This window comes from Gopherus evgoodei, chromosome 11, assembly GCF_007399415.2.
Source record: "Gopherus evgoodei ecotype Sinaloan lineage chromosome 11, rGopEvg1_v1.p, whole genome shotgun sequence".
Lineage (NCBI taxonomy): Eukaryota > Metazoa > Chordata > Testudines > Testudinidae > Gopherus > Gopherus evgoodei.
Window position 1 is genome coordinate 8,333,347 of NC_044332.1, and position 17,427 is coordinate 8,350,773.

Genomic DNA, 17,427 nt, shown 5'->3' on the forward strand with positions numbered 1-17,427 from the left:
AACTGCTTTATTTGGAATGACAAAAATACAATCTGCTAAATAAGCCACTTCTGCCTAAGCTATTGAATATATACAGTAAGAATGTGGAATAAGGACATATACACACTTAGTGCTCTCTATTTTTGTATAGTCAAAGCAGAACTACCCCCACCGCTAAGAATTAAAAAGTCAGCATTGTTTTCCATTTGAACCCCTGCACAACATGATTCCTCTTTCTAGATTCATAAAACAATTACAGCAAACAGCACACTCAAAGGCCAGCTCATTTACCGCTCGTAAATCTGTGCTGCTCAGTGAAATATTTAGTTTACATTTGTTTAGTTTCATCACAACTATAATGAATTAGGAACCCAATCAAAAAGGTATGTGTATTACATCTAGTCCGGTGCATTACACGGATGAAACTCATTAAGGCCTTTTGTTATAGTGGTGCCAGACACACACTGCTACAGCTAAGGTTTGGTAACTCCCAGTTTAACTGCCTGCTTAAAGTTACTTAGAACTTTCTGAAACTTTCATCTTCTGGATTCAAATTTTCCATGTTAGAAATCATCACCTTTGGGCAGAGGGGACAAGCAGCTCAAGGAAATAAGGTTTGCTTGAGGAAATTCATTTTGTCACATTATGGAAATTTTTTTTTTTTTTTTTTTTTTTTTTTTAAAACAATAGTTCTCCAGCCAAAATAGCTGAGGTCTGAAGCTGAAATTTGGCATGGAAGTAGCCATTGCTGAAGAGGGTGCATAGCCTTTTCCTAAGAGAAATTGGTTTTTGCTCTGACAGAGGCATGAGCATCTGAACCTCAGTGTTCACAGCACTTATTTTATTTTTGCTAAACTCATTAAATGAAAAATTAAGGAATGACACACAGCACACACATTATCAATTAATGAGTTTCACAGCAAACTGGTTAGTAATCAATCTAAATGCATGCACATTGATGGCGATAACTGAGGCTGAGGGAAAAGCTGCTGCAGACTGTAAGGTGAACAGAAGCTGAGAAAGGGCCCTTGCCAGGTTTTTTAAGGTGTGAAATTGCAGAAGAAAGGTTCCAACCAGCCTTGGATGGCATGAAGGGGCTGAGGACTCTGAATGACCCACAGGACCATTCACATTCCTTCAGTCTCCATCAAACCTCACTGGGCTGACAGGTTTCTCCTGGCCATAACCTGACAGGCACTTTAGGAGCTCAATAGCTGGGGAAGGTGCCTTGCTGGGGGAGTTCCTAAGCTACACAAGAACAGGCATTGTCCTTTGGTGGAGCCTAGGATCTCTGCCAAGCCAGAGATTTCCCAGCAGCAGAGATCCTGAGAGTCATAAGAAAAGAGTCCTTTCGGAGAAACAGCAACAGTGCAGGGGAAGAGAGGTGTTCAGATGGTCTAGAAGCCAAGTAGTTTCGGATTATGGCATTTACACTGCTCTGTACAATTTGTGTAAACCAGCAAAATCGTGGAGGCTGTAGCTCGTCTGGATATTTTTCTTCCAGACTTTTTCAAATGATGCTACCTGGGCAGGACACAGAGTTAATGTGGAATACATGCAACCTTAACTTTGGTCTTTCCTAACCTGTGTTAGATTAACAGCTCAAATGTAATATACTATTAACATAGTTTCCATATGGAATTACATGAAGAATCCAAGATTACACTTAGCAACAAACATGAATCTTTCCAAATGCTCCATACATTATTCCCTGGGGCTATCAAGAATTTAACACCTCTAGTAATTTGAGAATCACTGTTTTAAACAGTATAAAAATATGAAAATTGGAGATCACTCTTGTAAAGAGAGAATGATCCAGTGGCTTCAACTGGACCCAGTGGGCTGAGCGAAGCTAAACTTGCAGCTCTAATATCACCTGACCATTTCGCCTCAAATTATGGATTTATGCCAATCAGGACATATTTTGAGTAAAAATGTATGTATCTATAACAATAGTTCTTTGAAGAGATACAGCTGTCATAGATCACCAGGCCTGGATTTGTGCCCTGTGGATAATACTTCTAGGGAACTCCCATAGCTTAAAATTTCTTGGCTGCTGGCTCCAGCAGGGGCCATTGCAGCTGCCTTTCTAATGAGGCCAAAGCATAAACCCTTAATGCCTGGAACTTGCACTTACTCTGAGGTTAAAGGTGAAAACTGAATATGCAAAAAAAGCAACCAAAGTGGATTACCAACCCTTCCGGTATGAAGAGTATTGGGTGGTGATCAATCTCAGATATATCTCCAGAGAACCAACAGATGGGAAGACATTGTCCAAGGAAAGCTTTTTGGTGATGCAGGCAAACACCAGTAATTTTGTGTTCATGGAAGTGTCGATAAAATTATTTTCTACTTAACCAGCCCCTGATCCAAGATACACTAATGATCAACTTTGTCTGTTTGTAATCATGTTATCCTTTCCCGACTTGGAAGGGATAACTAGTAACGTCTGTAAGGGTAATGTGCAATCCCAACATCCTCACACAGAAGGAATGAGTGAATCAACTTTTCCATATCCATTCATATAAAATGTGGTAGCTCAGCTCCCTGTTTGGATCAAAGACACCGTTTGAGTTACCACATATGTTACAGTCTGGACAGCATTTAAGACCTCACTTGCCTGTAGTGTTTGATGTAGATTTTGTTCTCGAAGACATTATGAACCTTAGAAGGTGCAACGTTATGCCATGTGAGTGCCCCACCTCAGGCAAGATGCATTCATAGTTACTACAATTTGGATAGGAGTAATTCGGGAGACTTTCCCAATTACACATTGTCCCTGAACTTCCACTCAAACATGTATTGTAGTTTGTCTGTCATTTGGATGCAATGCAGGAAAATGTGTGGCTTGCAAACCACATTTCAGGGCCCACACTGGTTCCCTCATATGCAAGAGTGTTGGGAGTAACACAAACACCGCTGCGGCCATGCTGCTCAATGTTTTCAGCTGGTCTGTGTTGAAACCTTCTGACTGGAAAACCTCAAATTCCATGTGTTGTCCTAGGTACAGTCTTTTTAGCTGAGCCCCATCGAGCATGGGTTGTATAACCTTCAGTTGTCTGAGGAACAAGCTTAGACTTCCTAGTGACTTCAGTGCTGGCAGAGACCGATCCTTGTCCTACCAAAATGACATCCTTCTTGATGGGCCCATCCTCCAAATAAGGGGAAGCATTTGCTCTTATTCTGTGTAGAAACATTACTAAGTATTTTATGAATTTATGCAGCACCAATGCAAAAAAGGACTTTAAATAGTTCAGGAGCTCTCTCCTTAGCGACATGGAACTCAGCTGGGTGATGTACCCTCTTGTGTTTGTAGACCACAGTAAGTCCCAAATTTCATAAGCAGTCACCCTCACCTAGGAAAAACATGGTTGTTTCTAGAGATACCAATTGACTATTTCTTTCACTAGATATAAGTTGGGGTCTTTACTTCCTCATAAGGACCCTGCTGGGTGTGCTTGGCACCCAGCTACTGCAGTGACAGGCATGTCAGAATATACATACCTCCCTTCTCTAGCAGGTGGGTGATACTTTTTAAAGAGAATGTATATCCTGCAGTTTCTTCCACATACTGATGATGCCAAGGACATTCTCGCACAGGGCACTTTGGAGAAGTTTATCTAATCTGAATTCTGAAGCAAGGCTTCATAAACAGAACTCAATGTGCCTGAGATAATTAGGGGCACAAGGGGAAAAAGGTCTAGTTTCCCCTTCCTCAGGGTAGTCCTCCTGAGTAGATAAAAGATGACAGGCCACTTGCTTTAAATTTTATCAGAACACCAGATATTTTGCTTCCTAGAAGCAGGGTTCAGAATACTGATTGCTGTTGGAAGAGCGCCAGAGAACTAGGAGCATCCCTAAATCTAGAAGTAATAGCTGGCTTCTTAGCTGATGCTTTCTCTTGTCAACTCTATGAGGAAGGAGGACTGGATGGCTGCCTAAGTAAATAAATTGTGTTTGAGAAACACACTTCCCATTTTTCTCCAAAAGGTTTCCACCATCATATAAGCCCCAGCTACATCTTTACATAAAAGCTCAATGTTCACTACCATGCATGTCTGTACGTTTTGACTCTGGAGTGAGCTACTTGTGCTGCCAATCAAAGGTAGCTCAGACCTGATGCCATGCTGTTTCCAAACACTTCTAGAAACCACTTAAAATGTACTTCAGAGAAGAAAATTCACAAAGATGTGAGCCTTTCCCATTCCAAATTGGTACAAACAGACATTCTGAAACAGATATTACAGGCTGGCTAAACCCTTCTGAAAAAAATGTGGAACTGCGTATTGCCAGGCTTCCTAATGGTGACAACAGCCTGTGACACAAGTCTTGCGTTAGGAAAGACAACCAGCAGCTCTTGTAACCAAGTATTTCCTTTTCGTGTATCTATCGACCATCAGCTCAGGACTGAGTGGGTGGAAAACATTCCTTTATTTGCAGGGGGAACTATCAGCAGATACTTCAAATGTGTCCTGGAGTGCTGCCAGAGAAAACAGAATGGCCAACATTTTCCCAATAAATAGAAGGAAATTCCATTTTGGTTTTGGCTTTTATAAAGAAAGAAAAGGCTGTGGAATCCAACCATTTTCTCCTCTTCTGCCTCAGAAACTGGAGCACTTATGATAGCAAGTAATTTTCCACCAAGCCTGAGGCCAACATTCCTGTATGCCCTCCTATTCACAGTACGCTTCATCCCAGACAGACAACCCAAACTGCTACACTGATACAGGAAGTTGTAGCACTGATGTTGCTGAAAGAGGCATTGACCATGATTACTCCAAGACACCACAGCTGATGGTTCAAATCACCTTTCCTGGACACCGGATTCCTTAAGCAAGATGGATGTTTCAAGTGTTCTGAATAGACGCTTCAGGTTGTCTACGTGCATGTGAGCAGACCCAGGAGGAAGCTCTGCAGTCTTCACCTGGAGCTGGGTGCTGATCTCTGGTTCATTTGAGGCTTTTAACTGTGAGGCAATCCAGGCCAACTTGAAGTCTAATTTGTGAAAGTCAATGCGGGTGTCTAAAAAAGACTTCAGATCCTCAGCCTGGGAAACCACATTCCAGCAATCACTGTCTATGCCCCAAAGTAAACCTGTCATTGGTTCTATTTTTCTTAAATTATTAATATATTATAACAGTGTCATCAAACAAAAATACTTGCAAAGTTTTTAAAGGTGATCAGCTTCTCTATATCTGAAAGACAAAAGGGTAAAGGAGAAGAGAAATAGAAGATAGGGTCCATGAACTTAGACTGCCACAAATATCCCTTCAAAGTACAATTTTATTAATAAAAGTGGGCAAAGAATCCATAAAAATGCATTACACAAAGAACATGTAAATAGCGAAGTTTTCTTCAAAGGCCGAGGGACTGAGAGAAAAGACGTGGCCCAGCAAACAGGAGAGGCAGAAGAGCCCAGGCAGTACTTCCGCTGATGGTGCTAAGAAATGGAACTGAGGTGAAGGCATCAGAGCTCACTGTGGCTCTACTCCAGGGCAGCACACAAAAGGACTGTGACAGAATCAGTTGTTCAAAACTTTAGAGTTGGTGAGAAATTCACTTACATTGGCATACAAGACACTGACCCCAAAGTAGTTAGCTTACTAGGATAGCATGTATCTGTAGAATGAGGTTTTTCTTATCCTCAAGATGATATGTGATGAGAAGGCAAAAGGCATCCAACATTGTCTTTCCTCTCTTTAAAAATAATAGAAGTAACAGGGTGGGGTGGTTTTGGCTTTTTTTTTTAAGTATATTTTGGGCTAAACCGTCTCAAATTCACAACAAGGGATGAGCTCTAGGCATGAACCATAAGTGATTTAAACAAACTAGGAGGCTACTTTACAAACAAGGAGCTTTTTCAATAATTTCATTTTGTAAAGCATTTCCCACCAGCCATTTTAAAGAAAGGTATCTCACGCAACACTTAAAGAATTTACAAAGCTCTGACATTTTTGCCATGATGATACTTTCAAAATGAGCCTTTACAAATGAAGATAATCATGTTTTTTGCGCTTAAGAAGGGCTACTATTCACCCTAAAGCTTTTCTAAAATTTTAAGGAGAGAGAGAAAATCTTGTGGAAGAAAAGAAATGCCGACAGTGACCAAATCTAACCTACATTTTAGCATCAGGACTAACATTCACATAGCATGCAAGGAGCTTACTGCAACACATGGGAGACTTCAAAATCTGTAGAACAAACAGCATTCGCTCACTACATTTGCAATGTTAAGTTTACCTGACAATGTTTATGTATGCTGACTTATTAGATACCTGGAGGAGTATATGTTTCTACTGAAGAGTGTACAAGAACAGAGCGTCTTTTTGAAGGCATGGGCATTTTCCTCTCTTTGTATTTAGCCAAAGCTGCTTGTACTGCTTCAGTGTGGACATCTAGATAGTAATAAACAACAACAAAAATAGTTATGAAGTGAAGTAAAACTACATTTTCCTTCCAAAACATTATACATGCCATAGATTTAACCTTCTTTACAAATTAGTGGTGCTACATCACGGTTCATAACATTATTTAGTCTGACAACGTATGCTCAGGTCCCTTGTTCAGGCATCCATTTATTTCACCAGCACTTAGTTACTAAGTAAAAGCAACATACACCTCTACCCCGATATAATGCAACCCGATATAACACGAATTTGGATATAAAGCAGTAAAGCCGTGCTCCGCGGGGGCAGGGCGCTGTGCGCACTGACTGATCAAAGCATGTTCGCTATAACACGGTTTCTTTCACCTATAACACGGTAAGATGTTTTAGCTCCTGAGGACAGCGTTATATTGGGGTAGAGGTGTATTTCCAGTCTCAACAGCACGAGCTTTTTCACCGTGTTGGAGAGTCAGAAAGCACAAAGGTCTAAAGGCCAAAACAGTAACAATAGTTTGGAGTTTAGCAACTGTGATATTTGCATTTACTCATCTACCCTAGCAAACTCAGTGACACATCCATACTGTAAAATTTCCACAAGTATGCTGTGATCCCCCTTGAGAGGAACTGACGGTCTCATGGGAGGTGGGGGAAGGCTGCAAAGCAGAAAAGCCTTTCAATTATTCTTCAAAGTCTCAGCTTTCATTTTAAAAATAGTCTTAGTAGTTACAATTGGGGAGAAAACGTGAAGTGAGTGTAACTGATGCAGAGATGTCTGTCTGAGTTTACAAACAGCCTGAAACAACAGCTCTGAGATGTCAACTGTCTTAAAAACAAACAACCCTCCCCGCCCCACAGTTCTAACTCAGATACCAATTATTCTACTTCAAAATGTTGACAAACACCAAATAAGGTATAAAGAGGAATATACCAGCTATGACCAGAGTTCCTGGGGAGCCAGCTGAGATCACTCAATTAGAGTGAACTGCAAAGAAGGGGCAGACAATCCCCAAAGCTGGGGGATATTCTAATAGTTAGACTTACCAAACCAGCACAAAACAGCTTCTATAGTACCTCACTGGTTACTCAGAAGCCATCAACACAGTTCCCTTAAAGCAACCCATCCTCAGGCCTCCACCCAGACACTCAAGTCAAACATGAGGAGGACTTCCGAAAATCATATTCATCGTATAAAAAGGTTCTACCAATCCCAAGCAATCGGACACATTATCTTCCAAGTTAATAAATATTTCAGATCTTACCCAAATACATGCTTACCAGTGTTCCCTCTAATTTTTTACGTCCATGTGCGGAATGCATTTGATGTGCACCAATATGCAGGTGACGTGTGACACAGCATTTTCATATTGGTGCACATAACAAAATTCATGTGTTGGGGCCGAGGGGTTCAGAGTGTAGGAGGGGGCTCAGGGCTGGGGCAGAGAGTTGGGGTTTGTGTGGGGGTGAAGGCTCTGGATGGGGATGTGGGCTCTGGGGTGGGACCAGGGATGAGGGGCTCTGGGCATGAGGGGGGCCTCAGGGATGGGGCAGACAGTTGGGGTGGGTGAAGGGAACGAAGGCTCTAGCCAGGGTGTGGGCTTTGGGGTAGGGCTGGAGATGAGGGGTTTGGGGCGTGGGAGGGGGCTCAGGACTGGTGCAGAAGGTTGGGTGACTGGCTAGGGATGAAGGCTCTGGAGTGGGGCCAGGGATGAGGGGTTCAGGGTGCAAGATGGGGCTCAGGGCTGGACCAGGGAGTTGGGGGTGCAGGTGGGTGAGCTCTGGGGTGGGGCCAGGGTTGACAGATCTGCGAGGGTGGGATGCGATGGGAGAGATGACTCCCTCCAGCCCTCTCTCACCACAGCAGCCTGGGGGCGGGGGAGACGTGCCTCTCTCCAGCTGTGGCAGTTCTGGCTGGGTTGGGCTGAAGGAGGGGCTCCTCTCCCCTTGATGCACAAAGTCCGGGGTAGGTTCATGCTGGGGCCAATGGGGAGAGGCATCTCTCCCCACTGTAGCCCTAAGCCCCTGTGCGGGGCTTAATAGACACCTGCGTGGCCATGTGACTGTGCAGCTTAGAGGTAACTTAGATGCGTATGGCCAATTCTTATTAACTAAATTAAAATTTATTAAAAAAAGTAAAGAGTGAGTATTGGTTAAAAAAATCTGTATACATACAGACATGAGTACAATTCTTGAGATTAAGATTCATAGCAGAGATGGTGAGATTTGTAGTTGCAAAGAGTTCTTTCAAAATTAACTCATAGGTTATAGGCCATTGTTTTTATTCAAGGAGATCCAGTCAAGACTGGAGAGCTCAATCTTGGGCTTGGGCTTCCCCTGCAAGAAGCGTCAACAAGATCTGAGATAAAAAGGATCAGGACCCAAGACCTTCTTTATACAGTTTCAGGCCTTCTTGTGACAGGTTGGAGTCTTTCGGTGAACAATAGGTAATTAAGGAGATTTTTTCCTAAGCATCACTGGTAATTATTTACCCAAATTAACACAAGGCAATTTATCCATTAGGCAGTCTATCACAAACTTCAGAGACATATAGAGAATGACATCATTGCACCTAAGATTCATCTAAATATTAATATTTCCCTTTGATCTCTGAATCAATAGTGACAGTGACAGACAGGAACTGCCTGTTTACATGGCTAACATCTTAACAAGAGATAAGTACACACATACAATTAGTATCATCTCTAATTTCTAACAATATAGGTTTGAATTTCAAAGTTCTAGCCTATCTGCCATGGAATGGCCCTAATTACCATTTACATACCTTTCTAACATCTCTCTAACGGGTGACTCTGGGTTATTTAGCCTACAAGCTGCTTAACCCTTTCCGGCCATGTGTCACGTTTTGTATGAAATTGTTGTAATTATGCAACAATGGTAGTGACAGTAATATTTTAATTAATGTCACACCAGCAGTTCCTAAAATGGTTGGGGAAGGAGAGAGTGAGGCAGAATGCCATAGAAAATGTATAAATTAAGATTTTATACCTCTAATATCACATGGCAAGACTGTAGGGTAGTGCAATTGCTTTCATTTCCCTGAAGGGGACTCAGCCCCAAAAAGTTTGGGAAACACTGCCATACTGTAACAGTTGCATAATTTGCGACTTCACCTTCTCCCCCTTATTGTTATTTTTAAACTTTAGGTAAACTGGACCTGATGAAAATAAGGCAGTGACAGTACTGCCAAAGCCAGGGTCACACTGCAGATAGATTCTATGCAAGCTTTCTCCACAAGACTTTGCCTGTGAACTTCAACCCTGCTGTACAACCTGCTGAGTATCCCAAACCTGGAGAGAGAGAAAATCATGCCAGACTATGTGATTGCTTGGGGAAGTTTGTAGATGTCCATCCGAGAGTGGGCAGGTCAAATGCATGTTTTCATTTATGATCTAAGTAGGATTCAAACTGATGTGAAAGACTAGTATGCTATATATAAACAGAATATTTTTGGTGAATATTTCGCCTGCTGAATCTCACTTCCTGTCCATCAGCTCCTGAATACTAGAATCTTAGCTTAAAATCATTTTCTATTTAAAGAAAAACAAAACTGCATGCTATCATTACAATGTTCTCTTCTGGGTTTAAGAGTGATTTGCAAATACATAAGAAAACAGTTAATAGTAGGGTTATGTGTTGCAAATATAAAATGCAAGAGGTAGAAGGGCTATCAAGCATATAAGTGATTAATTTTTAATAAATGTGGCTTCCCCTAAGTACATTCAAAACTGTTTAAGAAATCAAATTCAGTTGTGTTTGGAAATTACCTGCCCAAAGTCTCTTCTTTAAAATAAGATCATTTAATGGGGGGTGTAGAGGAGAGAATGAATAAAAGCACAACACCTTATTTTCATGTAATAAGAGACAAGTATGGTTTTGCATCCAACTTTTACTAAGCACTAAAATTCATTTAAAGCATAATTATTCCAGAATTAATGCAGACAGATTTATGTGGCTTGATCTACACTACAAACTGGTATACATAGTGCTCTGGTGATGGGAGGGCTTCTCCCATCAACATAGCTACTGGCTCGGGGTGGGGGGGAGGTGGAGTACCTATTCTGACAAGAGAAGCAATACCAGGATATTGATGTGCATCCTGGACTCTCAAGATGGCCAGGTATGTTGTGCCACGGGGCTCTTCATGTGGGCTTAACAATCTAATAGAGATGTGTCCTTAATAATGGTCCTGTCCAGACAGGAAGGGTGAAAGGTGGTGCCCACACATACCTCATAAGAATTTGTCCATCATAGCAGAGAAGATACTACATTGGCCAGAACTGTTACCATGAGGTTTCATGGAATGGCAGTCTGGAGAGTACACCAATTGCAGTCATGTTTGAAGGCAATGAAGGTGGAGTCTTGTGAATGAGGTGACCTAGGCGCATGAGGCCATATGACCTACCAGAGACAAACATGACTTCAAAGTTGCCCCGATGAAGTCCATAGATTATGTGGGGGTGAGAACAATTTTTTTGGCATTTATGCTGACTCCCAGCGAGAAGAGGAGATGTAGCATCATAGAAGTTGACATGTAGGCTTCCTGGTGGGACTTGGTGACAAGGAACCAGTTGTTGAGGTGGGGGAAAGACAATGAGACCACGGCATCTGACAATCTGCTACTGATGAGAATGTCTTGGTAAAGACTCTGGGGGCAGTCACTATGTCAAAGGGGAGTATTCTGTACTTAAAAAGTTTGGAGGAGCCCACCATGAATCTGAGGAACTGCCTGTGAGCGGGTTGAATAAAGTAGGTGTTCTTCATATCAAGAGCATAACATTCCCCTTTCTAAAGATGGAATTATAGCTGCCAACGTGACTAGTGAAAATCCGAGTTTGCGAATGAAGTGGTTGAGATCGAGGATTGGTCTCCATGTTCTATTGCTCCTCACTGCAATAAGGAATTCATCTCTTGATTGAGAATACTAAGAGGCCCCCAAAGAGGGGTGGGGTGTGGGATTGGAGGAGATAAGGATGTAAACTCTCTTATAGCCCAAGTGGAGGACATTTAGCATGCACTTGTCTGTTATTACACTGAAATAGAGTGCTAGGTGACCCCCAAATGGCGTGTGCAGGTTGGGAAGTGTTGGGCTTAGTATTCCGGGGCTCTCAAGCTCCTGTCAAAAATGTTGAGCCAGGGCCTGATATTGAGATGCTGAGCCAGTTGCAGAGGAACTTGAAGTGAAGAGCCCTTGTCTTTGACGTGGTGGTTCACAGGGTCTCCGATAGAAAAACTGCTGAGCCAGAAGTCTAGATCTGAACAATGGGGCAGTGAATTTTCCCCTTGGGGCAGGTGTATATCTCCCCACTGAGTGGAGGGTAGCCCTGGAGTCCTTCAGGATATGGAGGGACTCATCCGTCTTTTGGCTGAAGAGGTGTGATTCATCAAAGTGAAGGTCCATGATAGTTGTCTGGACCTCCCTAGGGAACCCTGACTCCATGTGCATGACTACTGCAAGTAGCCAGAGCTCTAGCAGAGGTATCAGCTTCAGAATGGAGAATAATCTTGGCTATCAATCTACCAGAACTTGCAAATGAGCCCTAGACTGCTGTGGAAGGCTGTCAGTAAACTGAAAACTTGGCATAGTTCAGGAAATGGTATTTAGCCACTGGCATCCGGTAAATGCCTACCCTGAACTGGAGGCTGGATGATGAGAAGACCTTTCTCTTCAGAAGATCCAGGATGTTTCTGTCTACCCCTTTTAGAAATAGCGTGGATCATCAGTGAGTTGGCAGCGGGTTGAGAAAACAAAAAATGTGCTCCTTTGGCCAGCACATAACACTTCTCTGCCCTTTTAGGGGTAGGAGCACAGATGGCAGAGGTGTCCTAGCTGGCTCCAGTATGGCTTCACTAATGGGGAGAGCTTTTCTGTTGGGTTCGGGTGCATGCAGGATGTCAAAGTTTGTGTTGGGAGTCCTGGATCTCCTTGAGAGGAATCTGCAGCTCTCCAGCAATTACGTGAAGGTGGTCCTGGAACTGCCTGAAATCATGGGGACAGAGGGGAAAAGAAGTAGTAAGAGTCACCACCTCATCCGGAGATGAAGATGGCAGTCTTACCAGTTCCAGTAGAACTGACTCCGAGTTAGATGAGGTGGAGGTTGGTCCCAAACCAGTGTGGTCTTTGGGGGTGAAGGGGTGAAGGACATGTAGGGAAGGGGAAGAAAGCATTCATCAGGTTGTTCAAAATCTCTCAATGAAAAGGATGATTATTCTGGTGGCAATGGCGGTACTGCTGGTGCCGTTGGAGGGGAGATGTATTTCATGCAGTTGATTCCCCCAGAGATGATGATATCTTCCTGGAGACAGAGTGGCTCAATGGAGAAGGGGATTCTGGATCCAGAAGAGCAAAAATGTCTGTGGGGCAGCAACAGATTCAGATTTCCCTGGTGTGAGAGGGGTTCTACTTGTTCGAGCAACTGGAGCAGACAAGGACAGCGGTGTCCAAAATTAAGAGTGATCAGACTTCACTGGTGCTGAAGGATCCCAGGGTGTGGGAGGTGCCAAAGTTGATGGTACCAACGGAACACAGACCATTACCAATGCAGCCCAATGCTTGTGAGCTTTCTTATGTCTCTGGGACTTCGTATGTCCCATGGGGTCAAGCTGACTGGCTTGCTTACAGCCGAATCTGACTTCTTTGAAGTGGATTTAGAGGAAGATTTAGTTTCATGCTTAAAAGAGTGCTTCCTGACAGGACCCCACAGAGAGGTATGTCTGGATAGATTTTCTCACATCAGAATTGGATTTAGCAGCAAAGCAGCACAGAAGTGCACTCCTTGCTGAATCCAGCCAAGGTACCGGGGGTGGAGGGAGAGGAGGGAGAAGTCCCCTGGCCTGGGATTGATTGAGACCTGTGGCCTCCGTCATGAGCTATTTGTGGAGATGAAGTTCCCACCTTTCACGGTTACGGCTAGGGAATGATTGGCACATACTGCACTTCGCTGTAATGTAGGCTTCTCCAAGGCAGAACAGGCAGCACTGGAGATCATCACTGACTGAGAAGGATCACGGGCAGGAAGCCCAGAGTTTGAAGCCCAGAGTCCTGGACACAGTCCAGTACCTGAATGAGTATGAGGCAGGGCCCCATCATGAGACTAATCTAAACACTAATAGCGCTATAAAATACTAAACTATTTAAACTATTTAGAAACTAGATAATTATTTTGTAGGATGAATTCAAAGCTGTGGACACTGAAGGCTGTGACCCAGACAATGCAGCAGTGAGAAGGAATTGGAAAAGCAGTCGGTTTGCCGTACCCTTTATTCCTTCGGATAGAGGCATAAGATGAGCTGGTGCGTATGCATGGACCAGACACTTTTCAAATTTCCCAGCTTCAGATGCCTCGTGCACATGCGTAACCCCCAGTGGAATATAATAGGGACCATCACTTGAAGAAGAATGTGTGTTAACTACTTATGAAAACAATCTGTTCCACCTTGTATTTAGCTGTGACCTCTGAGTATGTTTCCCAGACCCAAAGAAGAGCTGTCTCAAAAGCTTGTCTCTTTCTCCAACAGAAGTTGGTCCAATAAAAGATATTACTTAACCCATCTTCTCTCTCTAAATTAAAATGTTATATTGTTATGATACTAAAGCAGCATTCAACAGGAATTAGCATAACAAATGTTTTACTTTCCAGACAAGTCCTCCCAGAATAAGATGGCAATATATAATATTTACAGTTCATGTGAAACTAAACAGCACAGTGAATAACTGCACAGATTAAGACAGTTATCCCCAACTGGTAGAGTGTGCCCTTTAGAGGGATAAGGAAGTCTAGCTGGTAAGTAAGGGTGTGTATGTACCCATATGTGGAAGATATAAATTAAGATGGGTAGGACTTTAAACACCACCTGGAAGATTTGGATTTGGAGCTCAGGGGTGGGGGGGCACATTTAGTTTTATTTTTCTGAGACACTCAGCTTTCAAAAGTTTGAGAAATACTGGATTAAGAGGTGAAAAGTAAAAGGAGGATAGTCAGCATTAAGTCATTCTATTCATGAATCCCATAACCACTATCTTCTACTGCTTTCTCAACTCCTTAACTCAGTGATACTCAGACCTCAGTGGTTCAGAAGCTAAATTAGTGATCAACATTTCCAAAAAGAGCCACAGGAGTGTGAACTCATTGTTTCATTACTATATATTCCTCACAGCAAAATGACTGACCCAGTATTCTACAATTGGTTAGTAACAGAGAAAAAGCATCCTGATTGGTTAATAACTTAATTAAACCACGCCAGGTTTTAGTGTCATGTGCTGCAAAGAGCCACAGGAGACACATTAAAGAGTCAGTTGCTGCTCCCGAGCCTCAGTCTGAATATCACTGCCTGAACCTCCCTCCTATATCCACTTAAGATTTATTTCTTACTTGAAATATCTTTATTATCAAAATTAAAAAGTCTTGCCCCCAGAAAACAATTGGGCAGGGCCATCCTCTTTCTATCAGCCAAGTAAATCAAGTAGTTGGTTTCTCTTTCCTTGAGACACATTATTCGTTTCCCACATGTTGCCATGAGAATAATTTCCCCACATTATCTAGATGAAGACAAAATAAACTTCATGTCTGACCACCAAAAAAATAAAATGACTAGAATAATGTTGAAGAAACGTGTTCTATGATCTTGGACTTGGCTCCTGCCTTTAAAGATACAAATGTCCAGGAAACCATTCCCACTGAAAGTTTTCAAGTGTGACTACCCAGATAAAATAAAAATGTTCATCAAACCACAGCCAAACACTTAAAACAAAATGAAAAGATTTTAATCTACAATGGTGCTTAAGGAACAACTAGATGTTTGTTTGCTTTGTAAACTTCAGTTGATTGATATTTTTCATTTGATTTGGTTTCAATTGGCACTGTCGAGTAGGAAAAAATAGTCAATGTTCAACAGATAAAAAGGGATCAAGCCTACTAATCAATGTGGAAAAATACCCTGTGCAATGAATGCCTTTTCCATTTTAAAGAAAACTGTTGTTGTATACAGTATTTAACTGAAACATAAGGTCAATTTTCTATTTGCTGTTTTAAAAGTGTAATTTAAAACTAAGATGTGCTATATTTTCTTTCCTTTTCCACCCTCAGCCCATTTCCCCCCTTATTTCCTATAAATATATTGTGTTTTTTATACATTTTCAGTGCACTCTCTTTTCCTTCTACTTCTGCACCTAATACTAAGGAACCATACTAGGATCAGTGCTATTTAATATGTTCATTAATTTTCTGGAGAAGGGGAAGAAACAATGAAGTGGCAAAATCTGTGGAGGACAAAATTATGCAGGTTGGTCAGAATGAGAGATGACGACTCAGGAACGACAGAAAGATTTGCCTAAGGCTAGCAATTGGTGATGGATTCAATTATATACAAGTGCAAGGTAACAACCATAAGAAGGAACAATTTTAACTAATCACTCTGGAAAGAAATCCCTGACCTGCAATATTGTGCTCCATTCAATCATCTCATCTTAAAAAAGACACAGCACATACAGAAAGAGTACAAAGAAGGGCAAGAAAAAGTATGTAGAGGCATGTAAAGACTTTGTACCAGGAGAGATTAGAAAGATCAGGACTATAAATTAGAAAGGAAACAAAGAAGAGGGGATATGACAGAAGTACGTAGAACAGAATAGTACCCAGACGGTCAGTCTGAAACCTCTATTTACCCCTCTCATTATATTAGCACAAGGGGACATCCAGTGTAAGATAAAACACAACAACATTTTAAAGAGACAAAAATACCTTTATAATTTTTAAACACAACAAACTAGGTGGAACTAATTGACTTAGAAACTATTGAGGCCAAGAACTCAGCAGCAATTAGAAAAGGATGAGATGTATGTATGAATATCAACAACGACAGTAGCTAGATTGAAATGGAAAAGAGACAGTTGTATTTCAGGACATAGGCCAACTGACTATGGTCAGAAACAAACTTCCCTTATGCAGAGGTTATTTCACAATTATCTACCATGCAGTTCCTTACTCTTCCCTCTGAAGCATCTGGTACTGGTCACTGCTGGAGTCAGGATATTGGATTGCTGGTCAGACCCAATATGGAAAGTCCAATGTTCAATTAACATTCCATTTGGTTCAATGCAGGAATCTATGGCTGCTCTGTTAGTGTGCAAGCATAACGGGAAACAATTTTCACAAAGTTCTTCCTACAGAAGAGAAATTTTCTAAAACTTTTCTCCCACTGCTAATACTAGTTTAGTTCCACTATTGTTAGGAGCATCAGGAGCCCAAATGCTGCAGATGCTATCGCTGGCATTTAACACTACTTTGATGAGACATGCTCCGCACAAGGTTCTGTGATGCAGCACCACAAGGGTCTCTCATTAAGTTACATCTTTTAGCCAACGTAAAGAGTGTACTTTGAAAAATAACCTCATCTTATTATGGTGGTGGTTATTCAGGCTGAAACATTTTTGGGAAGGAAAATTAAATCAATAACCACTAAGCTAAAATTCTTCACTGTATTTCAAACAAAATTAAAACCAAACCCATAGAACAAGCTTGGATAATATTTTCTCAATTAATATTAGAACTCAAGGGAAAAGACGACAAAATACATTCACATTTGTCCTTTTATCTCCTTTCGTCATAAAAATAAAATGAAGATGGAGGGAGCTGCTGGCTGCACAAGTCTGAAGTTGCAGTAGCTTGCAAGCTCTCTGGATTTATTCTAAAAAAGAGTGTCCTCTGAAAGATGTCATGTCTATATTATCTTGGCTAGGCACATGGCTAAACAGTACCATAAGCCAAATATAAATCAAGACATGCCCTTTAACAATGAATCTGGTATCCTCTTAGCATACTAGAGTCTTCTGAAACACCACACAGGGACAAAAGAATCCAGTTACATATATTCCAACTGAGAATTTTTCCCCTCTAACACCACATTTTAAGCTTTCAAACATGGAAGTACACTTCCTGCTAGCATTTCAAGGATAAGTTTTAGTTGGTATAGCAGAGAGTGAAAACAACAGGATCATGGTGATTGCCATACTGGATGGGACCAGTGAGTACATTATCCTGTCTCTGGGT

The 17,427-nt window shown here is 41.8% G+C and overlaps 1 protein-coding gene across 7 annotated transcripts in view; it reads right to left on the reverse strand.

The window, feature by feature from the left end:
• DIP2A (disco interacting protein 2 homolog A) overlaps positions 1-17,427 on the reverse strand; it is a 213,732-nt gene that overhangs the window by 99,349 nt on the left and 96,956 nt on the right. For 6 of the 7 annotated variants that reach the window (XR_004002532.1, XM_030579396.1, XM_030579397.1 and 3 more), the window contains one exon: positions 6,255-6,374. Coding sequence is in view for 6 of the 7 variants with exons in the window: in XM_030579396.1 (XP_030435256.1) it covers positions 6,255-6,374 (120 nt within the window). In the remaining variant the exon portion in view is untranslated. Of the gene's footprint in view, positions 1-2,599; positions 2,699-6,254; positions 6,375-17,427 lie in introns of those variants that run through there. The other variant, XM_030579398.1, reaches the window with a different exon arrangement.